The sequence below is a fragment of the Sceloporus occidentalis genome, unplaced genomic scaffold (assembly GCF_023333645.1).
Source record: "Sceloporus occidentalis isolate IW3139 unplaced genomic scaffold, rSceOcc1.0.p SCAF_190, whole genome shotgun sequence".
NCBI classification, from domain to species: Eukaryota; Metazoa; Chordata; class Lepidosauria; order Squamata; family Phrynosomatidae; genus Sceloporus; species Sceloporus occidentalis.
The window spans coordinates 1,014,581-1,036,274 of record NW_028317170.1 but is presented as its reverse complement, the minus strand read 5'-3'; the positions used below and the strand labels follow the sequence as shown (position 1 = coordinate 1,036,274).

At 41.8% G+C, this 21,694-nt stretch overlaps 1 protein-coding gene across 1 annotated transcript in view; it reads left to right on the top strand.

The window, feature by feature from the left end:
* LOC149278410 (serine/threonine-protein kinase TNNI3K-like) overlaps positions 1–21,490 on the top strand; it is a 47,783-nt gene extending 26,293 nt beyond the window's left edge. The window contains exons 21-25 of the mRNA XM_089502001.1: positions 256–365; positions 10,710–10,769; positions 14,435–14,604; positions 20,210–20,289; positions 21,414–21,490. Of these exons, the coding sequence (XP_089358127.1) occupies positions 256–365; positions 10,710–10,769; positions 14,435–14,604; positions 20,210–20,289; positions 21,414–21,490 (497 nt within the window). The remainder of the gene's footprint in view (positions 1–255; positions 366–10,709; positions 10,770–14,434; positions 14,605–20,209; positions 20,290–21,413) is intronic.
* The last annotated feature ends 204 nt before the right edge of the window (positions 21,491–21,694 follow it).

Sequence of the window (21,694 nt, the reverse complement as noted above, 5' to 3'; positions counted from 1 at the left end):
GCATGTTTAATACCCTCACTGTATTACCCTCTACCACTTCTGCTGGGAGTCTGGGATAGACATAGCTCCTGAATCTAGATAAATGGAACAGCCTCCCAGCAGAAGTGGTAGAGGGTAATACAGTGAGGGTATTAAACATGCATGGGATAGACATCCGGCTCCTGAATCTAAGACGAGACCAACGACTGATTAGGGCTGCATGAAGCGGACTTTTAATCCAGACTAACGTTCTGAAAGCCGTTGTGTTTCTTCCAGCCGCAGCCGCTGCTGACATGGCGTATCATCACGTCAGACCGCCGATCGGATATTCCATCCCGAAGCCGATATCTTCTTTATTAATGAGAGGCTGGAACGCCTGCCCCGAAGTAAGTAAAAAGCATTAATATCAATGGAATTGGGCTTAATGTTCACATTGCTGGCTTTTCCTGCTCAATGTACTCCTTTTTTATTAGATGGAAAGGCTGATGATGTCATCGATATTGTTTGAAAAACATTCTACATCGTAATGGAGAACCAATAAAAATAAAGTCTGCCTTCCCATTTAGAAACCCAGAACCTGCCGGCAGATCGGCCCCATCCGGCCCCCGTCTAGTCGCCCGTTTCTCCTGCTGTAACGACTCAAACCTTAATCAGTCGTTGGTCTCGTCTTAGATTCAGGAGCCGTATGTCTATCCCATGCATGTTTAATACCCTCACTGTATTACCCTTTGATTTGGTCTCGTCTTAGATTCAGGAGTCGTATGTCTATGCCATGCATGTTTAATCCCCTCTACCACCTCTGCTGGGAGGCTGTTCCACTTATCCACCACCACATTATGTAACAGAAATACAGACCCATGCATATGTTCTAATGTTCATAAAAACAGATGATTCACACGGACACATTTTCGTCATATAGTTACCTTGGAAACCAATATGTTGGTCTCACCCAAGACGTTACAAATCTTCCTCCTACTCTCCTAGTCACATAGATAATGGACTGATACTTTTTTTACAAACAACTGCTTATTAAAATATTTATTTAACTCTTAACATTTTGAGGCAATTTGAAGATACTTTACGATGTAACCCGCGATGTAAATAATAAAATCCGCGCCTGCGATTCCAATTCACCTGAATCCATTGATTCAGAGGCTTCCATAGAACTGAATGTCCGTAAAATGATCGAGAATCGCAGAGGAGACAAAAAAACAAAAAAGAAAGATTGTATCCTTACATGAGTAACACAATTTAATTAGCCTGTTTGCTGCGTGTGATAACAGTCATAGCCGTACGCGCAATCACTTGCATTAAAGCTGGAGATATAGATTGATTTGACCGACGGAACGCCTAAAGAGTCCTTTAAAAAATGTCTTTTACAATCTGAGATTAGATAGCGCCACCTTGTGGTCACATGAAGTCATTGCGCCCTCGTTAAATGTTTTTGAGTTTTCATGAAATTTAACGTGTTTGCTGCCGGACGTGTTTGCAAAACAAAGGCTGATTGTATCTGACACTAAAAAAAAAAAGCGTTCAGCCTGCATCAAAGAAACTTTTTCTGTTTGTTACTTAATTTTCTTGTTGGCTCGTTTGGTCTCCCTGCCGTTGGGTTTCTCCGGGAGGATGAGGCAGATTTTTTTTCTCTGGTTGTCACTCGATGCGCCGTCGGGTTCGTTACGCGAGGAATTTGTATCCTGCCAAATCGGGTGCTTTGAGCTTCTCTCGCTCAGATACTTTTGAATGTCTATTTTCTCGCTTCGGCTTTCCACCACGATGATGACTTTGGAGTTCTCCGACAGGCTGAGACGCTTCTTTCTCGTTTTCCCAGAAGCCTCGGCCGAGCTGTGGTTGTTATTTGAGTTGCTCTGCTCGTTCCGCTGTGTGTGCGAAGGGGAATCGTTAGCGCATGTCGTTAATGGCTGTCTAGATCTTGACCCATTGTCTTCTTGACTTTTAAGACCTCCTGGGTTCTCAGTTCCTGTCTGGATTTCGTTCTCCTTGTGAGACTCATGAGACTCGTCGCCTTCTTTAACCAGCGTCCCCCCATCTCGCTGAGCAGCCTTAGCGCCATCGAGTAGATAACCCTTCTGCACGTGTTCATTACTTCTAACTTCAAGGTCAAGCCCAACCAATGCTTCCTCGTTTCCCAAAGATCCACTGGACCTTTGCTCTGCGGAAAGAGTATCCCCATACAATGTATCCTCTATATAGTCTCTATTTACGTGATGTTCTATTTGTGGAACTCTGTGTTCACCTCTTCCATCAGCATCCCTCATGGTTTTCTCTGTAAGAGAATCAGTACACGGACCGGCGGGTAACGGATCCTGATTATCCGTTCCTTTATCGACGGCTGCATCGATTGTGTTTTGTGCCACGGAATCATCAGTTCTGTACGGACGATCCAGCTCGTTAACTTTACCCTCGCTGTTGGCTTGTAAATAAGCAGCCATCTTATTATCACCCATCGATGGCGGCTGGCCCTCGGTATTCGTGTCACTGCCAGCGTTATTTTCGGGTGATATATTGTCTTTTTCTGCTGAAACGCCACTAGCCTTTAACGAGCTCGCACCCCGCTCTCTTCCTCCGAGGGACGGAGCGTTATCTTTGCTAGAAGATGTTTTTTTCTCCCCGAGCTCCTCAGCCGCGCTCTGTATCTCCGGATCTCTGTACTCAGCATGTTTTTCTCTTCGCTCCGTTGATATCTCTCCTTTATGATTGACTTCGGATATCAGACTCTGTTGTTCGCTGAGCGCGTTTGAACGTTGCGTTTCTGACGGGTTTGCGGAGGCTTCCTCCAAAACATTTTGTAAATCACGGCCCCGAGCACAAGAGACGTTCCCTGTCTCCTCTTTAAATTTGGCCATTTGCGATACAACGTATGGAGTCTCCTCGCTCTCCGGGGCACACGGATCCTTTTCTTCACTGTTACTTTCTGGTTTCTCCATCTTTTCGCCGTTATCGGCCAGAAGCGGACCACCATTTATTATGCCCCCCATGGCGCGTGCTGTTACTGTTGTCGTTTGTATAACGGCATCTTTAAACGCTCTCATTTTGCTTTTCTTTGTAGGTTGACATTTTTCTCCGGAGCTACGAACCGTTTTTGGAGGTTCCGAACCAGTCGGGGTAGCTGAGCTCGGATGACCGTTCGTTTGGCGAAACGGCTGTAAATTAACTTTGACCGTTAAGTAATCGTTAAGTTCTCTTCTTTGGTGATTTCTGTTTCGTAAACGGCAAACGTTCTCCAGGGGATCCAGATGGTGCCCCGGCTGTTTTACGAGCCCTCGCCCGTTGTGAATGCGGATTAGGTACCTGCTTCTCGGGTGGGTCCTGCAGAAGTGGTCTCTGCGGGATCCGGGCGCCATGACCGCCGTGTCCGTCTCATCCCCAACATTCGGTATATAAAACCCAACGCTCTTCGGCATTTGCCTTCTTTGTATTTTAGGAGAAGACAGAATGCTGTCATCCTTCAAAAAGCAATTTCTTTCTGTGTCATCAGTTTGAATTTTGTGTTCCTCAAACTTTACATTTTCTGCCTGTTCATGAGTAATTTGTCTCTTGCGGTCCTTTAATTTATCACAGTCCATGTCTATGTATTTACAGATAAGGTCGCTGTCTGGCTGTAAAGAAATATTTCTCCTCTCATCCAAAAGAAACACGCGATCCCCCCTCCGTGATTGATTCCCGTAGTTTGGCGGTTTTACCGAATGTATCTTCATTTTCACGCGACTCTGCTTATCCGGAGGAGTCTTGTCATGAAGAATGTGCCCGTACCTGACGCGGTTCGCTTCTGGTTTTGGCAGCCGCTGGTAGGAGTCTGTTTGGTGGAGTTTCTCTTGTTCGGCCATGAATGACTTGGGTTTGTTGTATCTCCTTTGGTGCGTCACCCGCTCGAGACCTAAAATACAAGTCACAAACGTTATAAGTGTCTGATACGGCTGGGAAATATTCAGATAGCATGAAAGTATTGGGGGATTTGTGGTGGTACTTGTTTGATGGAGACTTTTTTTTTTGTCATGGGGAGCCCTTTAGCAACTAGATGGAGGGTCATTCGGTTGACGTTTAATTAACGTGACCTTTCATGATGTCGCAATGTCCAATGTTTTAGGACACGTTACGTGCATCGTAATATCTTGGTATAAAATGTTGACGTTTCTGCCAAAGCAGGCAAAGATTTTAGGGTTCTTTTCCAGCTTTTGACCCAACTCTGTCTATCAGAGTCTGGGTGCTTTCTAGGTCCGTACTGGGGATGGAGAGGCTGCCCCATTCTTTAATCCCAGTTGCCCCCAACGGATATAAGTGCAGCCGACGGCTGGATATGTACAGATTGAGTGAGTATGGGGCATTGTCAGCTAGCAGCCCACCTGGCCCGTGCCCGGAATGCCCTATGGCAAGTCTGGGCCTGGTGAAGTGCTGCTGTTTTTTGGGAAGACCAGAGTAGGCTGTAGCTGTGGGCGCCTTCCATGGGGTAAATAAATTGCTGTTGTGTTTTATTATAGGAATTGCGCTTATTCCCAGACAAAAGGTACCCTGGAATAATGATTCCGGCATAATAATCACTTTTTATACAATTTTGTGGTTTAACCTAATAAGACTCCTGTACCCCAAATATTAAACCGCCCACTTCCAACATAATGATATTATAACTACATACGGAACTAGTTTTTATTTAACTCTACAATGTAAAAAAAAAATGGAAATGTAAACTTTTATTAAAAGTTATGTTTCGGTAATTGTGAGACATTTGCATATCCCTAACTATACAATGTAGCAAACATCTTGTAGACTGCAAAAAATACCTAATTATTTACTACGACGCAAGCAAGTCAAAGAAAGTCAAAGCCGTCTGATCCGGCGGATCTTCATTTTTTTTATCATTCGCAGCTGGCGGAAAGAATTAGCCGGATAGCAGATATTGGAGGATTAGAGAGGTTTCTATCAGACTCTTACCTTTGTTACATTGTGACAGTTTGTGTAAATCGGTGGAACGTTCACCTTTCCAGCTGCCGCTCGGATTAAAGTCTCTGGAATCTCTACCTATACCTCGGAAACTGTTTGAAAGGGAATCCATCTCGTTAGTTTGCCGCGTGTGTCCCGAGGCAGAGGGCCGGCAGAGCGGCGGCAGCTGGATCAGCCGACATTTTAGGCAAATAAAATAGCTTTGCTGGTAACACAACTCATCTCCCGACAGACGGCAGTGGGATTTTGCCATCCTTGAAATGCGGTCTTCCATGGGTCAGGGAAGCCGGGACGTTGGGTTGGATATCCCTTAAAAAAATAGATTTGGGGATGTTGACAGAGAAAGGGATCTTTGGGATCTTCCGGGAATTCCTGAATCATAAGACAGGGATGGTTTCATTCATCGTTATTATCTTTCCTGATTTATACTTCGGAGTAACGACTCCTGTAAAAATACATAAAAATATATAGTAATTATTTAGTCTCCTGTTTTGGAAACTATTTTGACATGAAGGAAACTATAAAAATAATATTTCTAAATAGTATAATTTATAAGTACATTGATACGTAAAATATTAAGTAAAGCTGTCATGTTGACCCCTTTCTTTGACCATTAACCCCTTAAGGACAATGGGCGGCCCCTAAACCCATTGAAAACAATGCTTTTTGAGCCCGTACATGTACGGGCTTTGTCATTAAGGGGTTAAAGTGATAAAAAGTAAGTATACTTACTATAATTACACGAGTGGACACATGCACGCTCAATTAAGTGTTTTCACCAAAATGTTGAGTGGTCAGGTTAAGGGTTTACTTGACTGATCGGATGTGAATAAGTCCGCTGTCCACTCCTACGTTATGAGTTGTTCTCAAGTGCGTACAAGCACATTTGGGTTAAGCAAGAACATGCCCTCGCCTGAAACTTACAAAATGTAAACCAAAAGAAAAATGCTCCCTACAATCTATATATAATTATAAATATTTTTTAAAAAGAACAGAGGGAACTCCTTTTTTAATCAAAGGGAACCAACAATTACCCTTTGGAGAGACAAAGACCCCCGTATGTCTCTTCCTCCATCCCTGCCCTATTGGATGGAGGTTTTGAAAAAAAATTTTTTAAAAAAAAGCCCTAGTTATAACTACTGGCAATGAGGTCTGCCCAAGCACCCTTTGAGTACCAGGAGATTGAACAATGAGAAATCACTGCCCCCCACCTTGGCATCCCAAAGGTGCAGACTGTGGAAGAAAACTCAACCTTGTCAAGTGATGCCCTCAAGTCCTGAAAAGAACGTTTAAAAAGAGCCAAACACTTAACAAAAAAAAAATGCGTAATTTCATAAAAAGAAAAGTGTATAGAAGTGCCCTGAATATATCATATTCAACAAACTATCATTCATTTGTGCACTAAATAATTACTAGTGCATCTGTGTGAACCAACAAGCTGAAGACGCAGAACGAAATTCCCCCTTTCCAGCTCCCACTCTCATTACTCTCGTCAAGCCACCCAGTATCTGAGATCAGGGGCCGTGCATCACTCTGCCACCCTCTTCTTTTTCCCTGTACATGCGCCGGTCAAGTTCTGCGACTCCCCTAATTGTCCCGTCTGTCTCTTTGCTCTGAGAGTATGTTATATATGATCACATACAATCGGAGTAAACAGGGGGGCGCTCTAGTGACGTCCTGTAGGAATCTTTTTTTTTAAATGAATCAGGATTAAAAAACAAATCCAATTTCAATGCAGTTTTGATCATAATTTAGAAAAAAAGGATCTTTTGGGCTTTTCCAGTCAACGTCTTTGAGAAATATCGTTCCTTCAGCCGGTGCGGATCTTGGAAAGCATCTTGGTGGATGCCGTTAATGGAGTTTCTCCATAAATCTAAACTCTTAAGGCTTTTCGAGAGCCGCGGCTTGGAAACCGCCGCGCGTTAACCTAACAGTCTGATTCTCTCTTAATTCAAATTTGATGAGATTTTTGTGTACCGTTAAACCAAAATCCGTAAACACAGCTGGAAACGGTATTATTTAGCTGCTAGAACCCGAGGCCGTCAAGTGGAAGGAACGCTTTATCATTGATGGAGGCTGACGATATTTGGGTGAAATGCAGACATAAAGTCTTCAGTATTTAGTGAGGTTCTTGAAAGCTCTTTTTTTTCTTTTTCTTTGTAAATTTAAATAACTCGTAGATAATATTGATGGATATTGACATTATATCACCAGCCGTGATAATTAAGGTTTGGCTATTGTTAACGTCTTTGTAGGTTCTACTAATGACACCAAAAAGCTAATCTGATAAGAGAAGCACCTTATGAGACGACGACTTTCCGTTTGGAATTCTGCTTCATGATAACTCTCTGTAACACTTCTTGTGTCTCGGTGTACGGTCTACACGTTGGGTTTGTGCCGTTATCAATCTTTATTGCACTTAACAATTATTCCCTAACAAACAATTAAGTGACAACGACCCATAGCTTTATGTTCTAGAAAAAAATAAAACGAACTAAAATCACAAGAACAAAGCTGTCTCGTTACATGAAGCCGTCCCTCGCGGGAAGCCGTCACATACGAGCTGCCGTGCTGTAAACTCAGGGTCATGTTAGGTGACCACTGATGGCTCTGAGAGCCTCGGATACTTGGACATCAGGGTGCTGAGTAACTGTCAGGTCACCTCTGCCGTCGATACTATTCCTCACTCCTGGCAATAACTACACTATAATTATATTATTATCGTTAGAATTGAAACTGTGTTCCCAGAGCCTTTTTTATGATGAGTATTAAGTGATTCCCCAAAGACCTAAAGACATCCCTCATCCTCCACCATAGTTGGTACACAGTTGGCGTGCACAATACCCAAGATCCTCCACTTGACTCCATCGGAATCTTGAGGTTGTATCAGTTCTTAATGTCCATTGTTTAACCGATTCCTTTCTCTGGTCCCATGGTACTGGGGCAGGTAACTTTTATCTCATGGTCAGTCAGAAGGTCCCACATCCTGGAGCTGGAGAGACGAAAGATGCCCGTCCTCCACTAGGTGGTCAATCAACTTACTTCAGGGGTCATGATAGAAAATATGGCGCCATGTTAATTACTTCGGCTAAAGTGCCACCACTATACACAGAGCTTTTGTATCTAGTTCCATGGAATTTGACTGCTTATAACCTTTATACCATATCCAGGAGATGACTGACCTGAAAGCCGGTCCTAACCGTCCACTAAAACCATCGCCTTCACACCAATTTTATTACTTATTTTTTAATAAAGGTTCTCTGGTCCCCATCCATAAAACTTCATTGAAAGATAAAAGTGTTCTGAGGCCACCTGAGCCTCAGCCGGAATTCCGATGACAACCGAACAATCGCAGAAGAAACCTTGTTGCTATTTCCACACAATTTTCTTTCCCCCGTTTCTCTTTGCTCTTTATATTTTTCGTTCCGGACAGATCGCTCTGCGCTTTCCTATTTGACGGCTGATGATGAGAAACTTTGTATGGACTGGAATAACATAAAAAACCGCAGCCTCTGATTGTCTTTCAGTGTTAATAAAGAGAACACAAGGTCAGGACCTACTAGCGGAAAGGCATAATTCCTGTGCTATTTTCCATTTTGACTAGAGGGTCAGAGACTGAGATGGAATGTAAGGAAGCTTTACTTTAGTGAGTGGGTGATAGATAAGTGGAACAGCCTCCCAGCAGAGGTGGTAGAGGGCAATAGAGTGAGGGTATTAAACATGCATGGGATAGACATACGGCCAGGGGAGGGCTGGCAGCCCAAGGCCTGGGGGGCAATTCTAGTCAACTGGCCCATTGCGCCACCAAAGCGGCTGCGAGCAACATTGAAAGCGGCTGTCGTGCGGCAGTCACTCCACCGGCGCCTAGTGAAATCAAAGCGGCCTGCGTGCACGCACCGCACCGCCCAATGGCTGTGCCTCAGCTCTTCATCCCGCCCCTTTTAAGATGTGGGACAAAGAGCTGAGGCACAGCCATTGGGTCTGACTGCCGCATGATGCAGGGGCGTACCGAGAGTATTTGGCACCTGTGGCAGATCCTGTATGTGGCACCCCCCCCACACACACACACTTTAAAACTGCAGAGTTTCTATGGTTAGGCAAACATTGACAGGGGTACAGCATAACTATTACATACTGAGGCACACATTGACAGGGGTACAGCATAACTATTATATACTGAGGCAAACATTGACAGGGGTACAGCATAACTATTATATACTGAGGCACACATTGACAGGGGTACAGCATAACTATTATATACTGAGGCACACATTGACGTCAATGCGTGCCTATCACTATACATTGAGCCAGACACTGACAATACTGCACTACAACCCCTATCACTATATACTAAGCCAAACATTGATGTGGTGTAGGCCTACCACGTCAGTGACTGGCTTAGTATATAGTAGGGATGCACCGAAATGAAAATTCTGGACCTAAACTGAAAATTCAGCATTCACTTGGCCAAAACCAAAAAAAAAAACCCCAAAAACTTTAAAATACTTTATTAAAAGTAACTCACCAAAATTAAAAAAAAAATCAACAACAATATTAATTAATTTATATATATATATATATATATATATATATATATATATATATATATATATATATATATAATTAACAGCAATCACAATCCTATCATGCCCAGGTTCTAGCATGTGCTGGCTGACTTAGCATGATAAGAGTGTGATTGCTGTTTGAAATATAATATATATATATAATTATTCTGTCCAATAAAAGTGTTGTTTACACACCAAAGTTGGACCAAAAAAAAAATTGATAACAGCAATCACACTCCTATCATGCCTAGGCAGCCAGTATATGCTGGAATCTGGGCATGAAAGGAATGTGATTACAGCCTCCCTATGCCATGCTTACACATCCATGCTATCTGAAACCCTCATTCACAAACATTCAGCATAACACCCATCACTCTCACACACTATCCACTCTTCCTGAATCTTGTCCTACCTTTCTTCTGTCACTGTCACTTTTCCTCCTCCTCTTCGTTCTTCCTCTTCTTCTGTGTCCTGTCCTTCCGGTGCGGAAGATGGTGGGCGTGACTTCAGTGTTTTTCTCAAATCCTGGCGCACAAGTCCTGACGCACAGCCACAGTTGCCACGCCGGCACCCCTCAGATGAGCGGCAGCCGGGGCGGGCCGCCCCCCGCCAGGTACGCTACCGGCATGACGGCCGCATTCAATCCAGCCGCAAACTAAGCGGCTGCGTTGAATATCCGTCTGCCGCCCATCCGGCTGGCCCACCAGCCCGGATTCAGGGCGGCCTGGGGGGCAATTGCCCCCTGGCCCAGCCCGCCCCTGCATACAGCTCCTGGATCTAAGACGAGACCAACGACTGATTAAGGTTTGAGTCGTTACAGTGGGAAAAATAGGTAGACTACATGGGCCGAATGGGGCTATGTTTTCTCCCTTGGGAGTTACCAAGGAGGTTTCCATGACATCTACCGCAAAAAAAAAAAAAAATCAACTTTCCGTCCAACTGCATTTACTTTCTATAGTCCACGGCATAATAAAAATACTGTAATGGAATATAGATTATTTTTGGTCTGTTTATATCTCAGACCAAACAACTTTATTTCTGATGGATACTATGGATACATGTCTTTTAACATTTTAACAATCTAGTTGTGTTAATATTCCTCAATTTGGAAATGAGACAGCGTGATATTGTTGCATGCTCGTTGCGCAATAAATAATAGAGTAATATTGGGGATATAATGTATTCACTAAGAATGTTCTGAATTTCCAGGGGAGGCCGGAATTCTCCGAAGTCGTGACGAATCTCGAGGCATGTCTCTGCAACATCGAGGTATCTAAATATAACCAGTTTTACTGTCTACTCAATATTCACAAGACCATATGTCAGGGGGTGTGGTTAGAGGCGTGGTTGGGGGCGGGGAGTCAGATAAATACATATAATGTAGACAATTCATCATTATTTATAATAGATTAATTAGTTCCATTATATGAATGAATGACATAAAACACAGTTATGTACAGGAAACTCAGAAAAAAAGAGGGTTCAATATTATCAAATTTTATTGTCACTATAGCTTTTTATTCTTTCTTTTTTTTAAATTCTCACTTAATGTTTAATGCCGAGTGAAAGGAATATGTCATTTCAAATTGTCCTTCTAGGTACAGGAAGCATGTGATTTCCTGCTGGGTACAGGAAGTATGTGATGTCTGGCTGGGTACAGGAAGTATGTGATTTCCTGCTGGGTACAGGAAGTATGTGATGTCTGGCTGGGTACAGGAAGTATGTGATGTCCGGCTGGGTACAGGAAGTATGTGATGTCTGGCTGGGTACAGGAAGTATGTGATGTCCGGCTGGGTACAGGAAGTATGTGATGTCTGGCTGGGTACAGGAAGTATGGGATGTCTGGCTGGGTACAGGAAGTATGTGATGTCCGACTGGGTACAGGAAGTATGTGATGTCTGGCTGGGTACAGAAAGTATGTGATGTCAGGCTGGGTACAGGAAGTATGTGATGTCAGGCTGGGTACAGGAAGTATGTGATGTCAGGCTGGGTACAGGAAGTATGTGATGTCCGGCTGGGTACAGGAAGTATGTGATGTCCGGCTGGGTGCAGGAAGTATGTGATGTCCGGCTGGGTACAGGAAGTATGTGATGTCCGACTGGGTACAGGAAGTATGTGATGTCAGGCTGGGTACAGGAAGTATGTGATGTTCGGCTGGGTACAGGAAGTATGTGATGTCTGGCTGGGTGCAGGAAGTATGAGATGTCAGGCTGGGTACAGGAAGTATGTGATGTCCTGCCGGGTACAGGAAGTATGTGATGTCTGGCTGGGTACAGGAAGTATGTGATGTCCGACTGGGTACAGGAAGTATGTGATGTCTGGCTGGGTACAGGAAGTATGTGATGTCTGGCTGGGTACAGGAAGTATGTGATGTCAGGCTGGGTACAGGAAGTATGTGATGTCCTGCCGGGTACCGGAAGTATGTGATGTCAGGCTGGGTACAGGAAGTATGTGATGTCAGGCTGGGTACAGGAAGTATGTGATGTCCGGCTGGGTACAGGAAGTATGTGATGTCCGGCTGGGTACAGGAAGTATGTGATGTCCTGCCGGGTACAGGAAGTATGTGATGTCCAACTGGGTACAGGAAGTATGTGATGTCCGGCTGGGTACAGGAAGTATGTAATGTCCGGCTGGGTACAGGAAGTATGTGATGTCCGGCTGGGTACAGGAAGTGTGTGATGTGAGGCTGGGTACAGGAAGTATGTGATGTCTACCTCCCCCGGGTTAGCCCCCCCATAATAAATTTTTTTACAAAAGATCATGGCATTTGTTAGATCTTTGTTAGATCAGGTTTGATCAACTGTTTTTTTCGTTAGATCTACTCTAAAATAAGCAATATTAACTATCTTTTTCAGGGGGGGCTAACCCGTAGCCAGCCCCCCCTCAACAAAAATTTCAACAAAATGTTACTGATTATGATAGCTCTACGTTAGATCAGGTTTGATCAGACAAAATTTTTGTTAGATCTAGTCTAATTACTGAGATATTGCATATTTAATGAGGGGGGGCTGGCCCCCCCTCAACTGAAATTTGGATTTTTTTTTATGGATCTTGGTAGATATTCGTTAGATCAGGTTAGATCAACTGTTTTTTTCGTTAGATCTACCACGCAGGAGGCGGTATTCACAATCCTATTTTGTGTGCGGGGGATGGGTACACATAGGGTCTGGCCCCCCCTCAACTGAAATTTTTATTTTTTTTAATGGATCTTGGTAGATATTCGTTAGATCAGGTTAGATCAACAGTTTTTCTCGTTAGATCTACCAGGCAGGAGGCGGTATTCACAATCCTATTTTGTGTGCGGGTAATGGGTATACATAGGGTCTGGCCCCCCCTCAACTGAAATTTTTATTTTTTTTAATGGATCTTGGTAGATATTCGTTAGATCAGGTTAGATCAACAGTTTTTTTTGTTAGATCTACCACGCAGGAGGCGGTATTCACAATCCTATTTTGTGTGAGGGGGATGGGTACACATAGGGGCTGGCCCCCCCTCAACTGAAATTTGGATTTTTTTTAGACATTGTTGTAAAAGCACTGCACATTTTTTTCTTCAGTATTTACTTAGTTGTGTTTTAGACCATGCAAATAACTTTAATATTTAGTTTTATTATACTAATTAAACTGTTTATTAAAAAAAAAACAGAAAACTGATCCTTTTTGTTTAGGTCTGTGTACATGCATTTTTTCAGCCCCTATGTATACCCATTACCCGCACACAAAATAGGATTGTGAATACCGCCCCCTGCGTGGTAGATCTAACGAGAAAAACTGTTGATCTAACCTGATCTAACGAATATCTACCAAGATCCATAAAAAAAAATCCAAATTTCAGTTGAGGGGGGCCAGACCCTATGTGTACCCATCCCCCGCACACAAAATAGGATTGTGAATACCGCCTCCTGCGTGGTAGATCTAACGAAAAAAACAGTTGATCTAACCTGATCTAACGAATCTCTACCAAGATCCATAAAAAAAAATCCAAATTTCAGTTGAGCGGGGGCCAGACCCTATGTGTACCCATCCCCCGCACACAAAATAGGATTGTGAATACCGCCTCCTGCGTGGTAGATCTAACGAAAAAAAACAGTTGATCTAACGAATATCTACCAAGATCCATAAAAAAAAATCCAAATTTCAGTTGAGGGGGGACCAGACCCTATGTGTACCCATCCCCCGCACACAAAATAGGATTGTGAATACCGCCTCCTGCGTGGTAGATCTAACGAAAAAAACAGTTGATCTAACGAATATCTACCAAGATCCATAAAAAAAAATCCAAATTTCAGTTGAGGGGGGGCCAGCCCCCCCTCATTAAATATGCAATATCTCAGTAATTAGACTAGATCTAAAAAAAATTTTGTCTGATCAAACCTGATCTAACGTAGAGCTATCATAATCAGTAACATTTTGTTGAAATTTTTGTTGAGGGGGGGCTGGCTACGGGTTAGCCCCCCCTGAAAAAGATTGTTAATATTGCCTATTTTAGAGTAGATCTAACGAAAAAAACAGTTGATCAAACCTGATCTAACAAAGATCTAACAAATGCCATGATCTTTTGTAAAAAAATTTAATATGGGGGGGCTAACCCGGGGGAGGTGTGATGTCTGGCTGGGTACAGGAAGTATGTGATGTCTGGCTGGGTACAGGAAGTATGTGATGTGAGGCTGGGTACAGGAAGTGTGTGATGTGAGGCTGGGTACAGGAAGTGTGTGATGTGAGGCTGGGTACAGGAAGTGTGTGATGTGAGGCTGGGTACAGGAAGTGTGTGATGTGAGGCTGGGTACAGGAAGTGTGTGATGTGAGGCTGGGTACAGGAAGTGTGTGATGTGAGGCTGGGTACAGGATGTATATGGCGTCCACACCTTGTGTGAGATGTTATGATGTATAACAGTTCTTGGTGCTAATCCTGCATATGTCTTTCTCTCCTTGTAGTTGATGTCTCCAGCCTCTAGTAATAGCAGTGGTTCTCTATCACCTTCAGCCTCCTCGGATTGCCTGGTGGGCCGCGGGGGGCCCGGTCGCAGTCACGTTGCCGCGCTGCGCACTCGATTTGAGCTAGAATATGCCTTAAACGCCAGGTCATACTCAGTTTGGTCACAGAGGTAAGTGGATGGCATGAAGCAAATGGCAAACTTCATAACACAAAAGATCACAAAATATCCCCACCTCTCGCAAAAAGAGGGACAGTGCCTGAAAATTGGACTGTCCCACAAAGACCGAGACTGTTGGGAGCTATGCCAACAAAGTGTAACTTTACTCTGACTCTATGAATGTATGGGCATAGCGTCTCTTTACCATTATCCCTGTTCCAACTTTGGGACTTATTTCACCCCATTATCTATTACCGTAACCAAATGGGGAGTCATGAAATGACCCCAAATTCTCTGGTTTTGCATTAATAATGAACTTCTGTAACATTCTCAGGTTTTTATTGCTAATCATTTTCTGCGCTCAATGCGAGACAAACACGTCCGTTTTATAATTCTCAGGAACGCTTATAATCGCCGTATATGTTTATTTAAAAGAGCTTTTTTTAAAAAAAATCATTTACCGCTTGACTACCCCAAAACCGCCAAAAACCTAAATAAATAAATATATAAATAAAACCGCCCGCAGCGGCCATCGGAGCGGAGTGTGTTTGTTATAAAAAAACAAAACACGGGGTTATTTGGAGGGAACGTCTCTGGGGTCGGACAATTTCCTGTGAAATTATCTGGTTATTAATTTCTACCTGCGGTGTTCGGAATGCTCACATAATCAATTATTCAGCGTTCGCTCCTGTTTATTCTCTCCACATAATTAAATCTGAAATTCCCCAGACGGCTCGTGTTTTGATCTTAAAAGAATGAATAAGTTTAGAATCCGGTTGTGACGAACGCCTCTGAAATATCAATTTTATTAAAAAAAACAAAAAAAAAAACGACCCGTCTTATTAAAATGGAACGAAGTGAGATCTGAGTCTAGAACCTCCAGCCCGGATCCCCCTCGGTTCCCCCCCGGCCTGTCTATAACCCCGCGGCGTCTTTGCTTTACTGCTCTCCCCAGTGTTTTCATGCTGTCTCTCGGTATTAACCCCTAAAGTTCTCTGCGCTGCATTTATTCCCTTATTAGTCATCCGTTTCGCATTTTATTTGCCTCTCTGCGCCTTCGTCGCGCCGCCTCTTAATATTCAATCTTTTTTAAATCCATGTCTCTCTTTTATTGTCTTTTATTTGACTGTCTCTTCTTTTTATGTCTCTGCTGCTGTTTACACTTCCTTTTATCCTTATTTCTGTGTCTCTCGGTTTCTCTCTTTCTTTTTCTGTTTTTCTCTCTGTCCCTCTTTTCTGAATCCCCCTTTTTCCCCATCCCCCCTTTTCCCCATCTTCCTTTTCCTTCACCTCTCCCTCCCTCTCTCTCTCTCTCTCTCTTTCTTTCTCACTCTCTCTCTTTCTTTCTCTCTCTCTCTCTCTTTCTCTCTCTCTTTTTCTCTTTATCTTTCTCTCGCCCCCTCTCTCTTTTTCTCTTTTCTCTCTCTCTCTGTTTATCTCTCTCTCTACCTCTCTCTATCTCACTCTTCCTTTCTATTGCTCTCTTCCCCCCTCTGTGTTTCTCTTTCTTTCTCTCAATCTTTCTCTCCCTTTCAAGCTCTCTCCATCCTTCTCTCTCTCTCTCTCTCCCTCTCTTTCTATCTCTCTCTCTCTCTCTCTCTCTCTCTCTCTCTCTCTCTCTCTGTGTTTCTCTTTCTTTCTCTCAATCTTACTCTTCCTTTCGCACTCTCTCCATCCTTCTCTCTCTCTCTCTCTCTCTCTCTCTCTCTCTCTCTCTATCTATCTCTCTTTGAAAAAGGTGGAATTAAGGTGTAGCATAGTTACAAATGTTATTTATTTATTTCCTAGTGAATTTATATAACTTCCTATATTTAAAATGAAAAAAAAAACAAAAAAAAATAAAAGAATGAATCGATTAAAAACAATGCCATAAAAGGTAGGCGTCTTTAACCTAAAAAAAAAAAAAACATTTTATCCAAGTAAAAGCCGGATCGGTCCAAACTCTTTCTGGATATTTAATGAGTTTCTTTTTTGCCCTTCAAAGTCGGTGAAAGGACTTCAAAAATATGACAATTTTGTATTTTTTTCAGGGTGAAACTTTTTTAAAACAACTAAGAAAAAAATACATAAAGCCGACACTATATACAAGAAACATTGAAATCAGAAATCTCTCATAAATCCCTCTCTTATAATAAGTGAACAAGAAGCAGGAGGTTCTTTTTTTGTTAGTCTAGCAGATTATGCAAATCACGTGACTTTTGATTTCAACAAAATATAAAACAGAAACTCGCTCCTGAATGTTGTGACGAGAAGATATTTGATGTATAATAATCTTAAATAATATTTTACCCCGACTCGCTGGAACTCACTGCAGAGATATTTGCATGGTAATACAATCAATAGGGCCATAACACCTTACTTTGCTTTCATTGCTTTCCTTTTTAAAATAAATCATTAAAAATAACTCTAATGGATTTTTTCCCTCAAATTTTTAAGGTTTTAGAAAAATGGATGAGGCACACAAAGTTCTAACGTGTTTTTCATCAGGGTACAAAACTTATTCTGCCGTTTTGGGGCTGCCAAGGTTATAACTATTATGCTGCCAGGTTTTAGAATGATGTCACCTGTATTCAAGCAGGGATCTGAGCTGTGATCAGGCCTGGACTGGCCATCTGGCACAGCCTATTATATTATGATTATTATTATTATACATTATTAGTAGTAGTGTTAGCATTACTGACAGTAGTAGTATTAGTATCATTGTTAGTAGTAGTAGTATTACATTGATATTATATATCATTATTATACATTATTAGAAGTACTACTAGTAGTATCATTATTATTAGTAGTAGTTGTAGCAGTAGTAGTAGTATTATACATTATTAGTAGTACCATTAGAAGTAATAGTAGTACCATTAGTAGTAGTATTAGTATTATTATATTGATATTAGTAGTAGTAGTAGTAGTATATTGATATTATATACTATTATTATTATGCATTATTGATATTATTATTATACATTAGTAGTAGTAGTAGTAATAGTAGTAGTAGTAGTATTATATTGATATATATTATTATTATTATAATTATTAGTAGTAGTAGTATTATATTATTATTATGATTATTATGCATTATTGCTATTATTCTATATTATTATTATTAGTAGTAGTAGTAGTATATTGATAGTATATTGCCTTTAGCTCTCAAGTGATATATATATATGTATTATGATTATTAGTAGTAATATTATATTATTATTATGATTATTATTATACATTGATTATATTATTATACATTAGTAGTAGTAGTAGTATATTGATAATATATATATTATTATTATTAGTAGTAGTATAGTGATATTATATATATTAATATTATGATTATTAGTATTATATTACTATGCATTATTGATATTATTATACATTATTAGTAGTAGTAGTAATATATTGATATTATATATATTATTTTTATTTTTAGTAGTAGTAGTAGTATAGTCATATTATATAGATTATTATGATTATTAGTATTATTAGTATTATATTACTATGCATTATTGATATTATTATACATTATTAGTAGCAGTAGTAGTAGTATGTTGATATTACATATGATTATTATTATGATTATTATTATGCAGTACATTGTGATGCTCGCTGTGATATTGTGTTACCGCGTGACATTAATATACGATATGTTGCAGACGGTAAAATTTGGTCTTCTACACTTTCAAATACTATGTTTATTAACCACTTAATGACAAAGCCCGTACATGTACGGCCTCAAAATACATTGTTTTCAATGGGTTTAGGGACCGCCCATTGTCCTTAAGGGGTTAAAGCGTTTTTATTATTGAAATGAATATTAACGCCGCGGCTGATGCCGTTTCATCCCACAAGGTCACTGTCGGCATTATCGGCAGACGCAGGCGGAGCAGGAGCCGCATTAGCCCAATGGGCACATCAGGTTTTATGGAGCATTTAAACTCAATAGCCCTTGGTGTCTCCCAACAAAGAGCATCAAATTCTCTGAATGGACCCCGGAATACATTTCTGTCGCCGCTCGGTATTTTCTAACAAAATCAACTTTCCAATGTTTTTTTTTTCCTTATGCTTTTGACATTGAGAAAACATTACTTTGGGGAAGAAGTTACAATAACCACCGAAGCGTCGCCTGCCTTGACTTTTCAATCTTTTCATGAAACGCGAGGCTGCGCTTATCCTAAAGAGCATTAAAAATATATATGGGTCACTTCTCCAAATCTAATCATTGCAGCCCGGAAATCCAGACAATCATTTTATTCCTTTATAAGAGTTGAATATTTTTCCAACGTCGTTATGCATTATGAAGGGCTGAGCCTTGGGAGCTAAAGGCATAGATTAAATATGAAAACAGTGGTGGGTAAATGGAACAGCTTCCCAGTAGTGGTAGAGGGTAATACAGTGAGGGTATTAAACATGCATGGGATAGACATAAGGCTGAATACACAGTAAGAAACATAGAAACCTAGAACCTGCCGGCAGATCGGCCCCCATTCCGGCCCCCGTCTAGTTGCCCGTTTCTCCTGCTGTAAAGACTCAAACCTTAATCAGTCGTTGGTCTCGTCTTAGATTCAGGAGCCGTACGTCTATCCCATGCATGTTTGATACCCTCACTGTATTACCCTCTACCACTTCTGCTGGGAGGCTGTTCCACTTATCTACCAACCTCAGATATAATCTAAATGTACGATCTACTTCTAGTAGCTGGTTGTCGCTAAAAAGCTTGTGACGCTGCATGTTTTTCCCTAGAAAATGTTCTTACCTGTCATGTATGAGACCCCATCAAACGCCCTATTCCCTGAGTGCCGTAATGTACTAGGAGCCATTATCTGCACGCGGTATGCCGTCTCACACTCCGCCTGGGCTCTCGGGGCGTCACAATTTCATATATCCCCCCCCCCACCCCCGGCACTCTAGAGGCTTGAGTGAGATTGAGATAAATCTTCGTCTTACCTGCAAACTACCCCGGAGAAAACATCCAGCACCGCCGGCCATCCTACCATCACCGGGAAGAAGACCTCGAACGCCATCGCCGATAAAATATTCACGCAGCCCGGACAACAGGCAGCGGCGTAGAATGACTGCTACATATTTAATGGGGGCTTTGTGCTGATAACAACGTACAAGCAATGTGTTTCTTTGAATACGGTCTAAAGAAGCTAATGATACCTTTTACCGGCCTGCGCTCATATGCGAGATCACACAAGACCTCAGAAGTCTCCCAATAACTCTATGAACCTCGTGGTGTAATAGTTCTGCGGGCCAAGAATATCATTCTCCGCAGTAATATTTTACCTCCTCTCACCAAACATTTTATTTCCCGAATTCTGTATGATTTTTTCCACTTTTATGTCTTCAGTCTGTAGCTCAGGAGACGTTATCATGAAAATGTCCTCGTTCCGGACTCTCCGGTTATCGCCAGAGGCCCCGCTTCACGTTTCAGTGACATGTCGCGCAAATTTGGGGACAAAGACATTGGAAACATTGTCTCAAATATCACTCTGACAACGAAAAGAGAGATTTTTATTATTTTTTTTTACTGATATTTTAAATTTACGATGAACCTGACTTTATTATTCATGGCGTTCCGGGGCATAGAAATAATAATAAAAATAATGTTTTTTTTAATATCTTGTAGCTCCGATCAAACTTCGGCACATGGTCTGTCTTTAGAAGAAATGAAGAAATCTTTCCAGTACCCTTCAATCGACAAAAATGGTACGTTGCGGACAAAATGGGCCAAAATAACGGGGAATCGGCTTTCGTATCCATAATTTCAATACAGCAGAAAAAGTCATTTTTTTAAAGGGCATTAAAGATTAAAAAAACCTTTCTACATAGAAACAAAGTTCCCTTTCGAGGATAAAAGTAACCAGATTTTTTAATATATATTTTTAATTTCCATCTATGTAATGAGTTAAAGAGCTAATAAACTCCAGTGATCTCCTATCGATACGGAGCTTTGGCTTCTGAAGGACACTTAATTCGAGGGACTCCAGATCAATAGAAGGGATCGAATTCTCTTTATTGATCGTAGTAACGAGGGGGTGAGCGGCTGTCTACACCTGATGAGTGTCTGGAAGCAGGCGAGACAGTCCCGGCCACTCAGAGCAAACAGCTTGTAACGTCTAAGTTATCCACTCCTTTCATGAACTTTGGTGACTTCCAGCAATAGAGATGAAGTCTACCTGTTGGGGGCACAGTCGGCCGGCAGTAATGTTTGGGGATTTGGACATTTGCACCCACGGCTTTGCTGATGGATTCCAAAGGATTCACAGAATTAACCCGTCGGCCGCTGCTCACACATAGAACCCCAGAAACAAAGTTTCAAGGCTTTTAATCCCAATGCCCATATCTATTGTATCGAGGAATCTCCCACGGTGCGGCTAGAATGTGCCGACAGCTTGTAGTTAGTTTGGACGTTATTTTTCAGGCTGCCACATAGAAACCCAGAACCTGCTGGCAGATCGGCCCCCATCTAGTCATATAGCCATATGTCTATCCCATGCATGTTAAAATCCGCTCAATGTATTAGCCTCTACCACTTCTGCTTGGAGGCTGTTTAGCTTATCTACTACCCTCTTGGGTAAAACTTCCTTCCATTCTATCTTAGTATCTGATCCTCTAGTGTTAGATTCTGGTCTCTTGTTGTAACTTTTCTCCTCCTTTGTTAAATACCTTTATGATTTAAATGTTTCCATCATACACCCCACTCTCTCCTTCTCTCTCTCCTTCCTCCCCTCTCTCCCTCCTCCTCTCTCTCTTTCTCTCTCCCCCCCCTTTTTATTATAGTTTGCAGGCCCCTCACATCAGTTCATTTCCCCCTCTCTGTATTTTTACAGGTTACGTGTCTGATCCCATGAGCTCGATGCGGTTTCATTCTTGCTGTCAGAGCAGCAGCTTCGAAGACGGTAACTGACAGACGGATCAGCAGCTGTGATCAGTTCACGGCGTCACGGTGCGGCCGGGCGATCCAGGGACTTGGCGGAAAGCCGTTAAACAAGATCTTCTCATAACTTTATTAAAATCTCATAATGTGGAATTTCAAAAATAACAAATATTTTTCACTTTTTTTGCAAATGGAATCAATAAATGAATATTTCCTGCGATTCTCTCTTTTTCT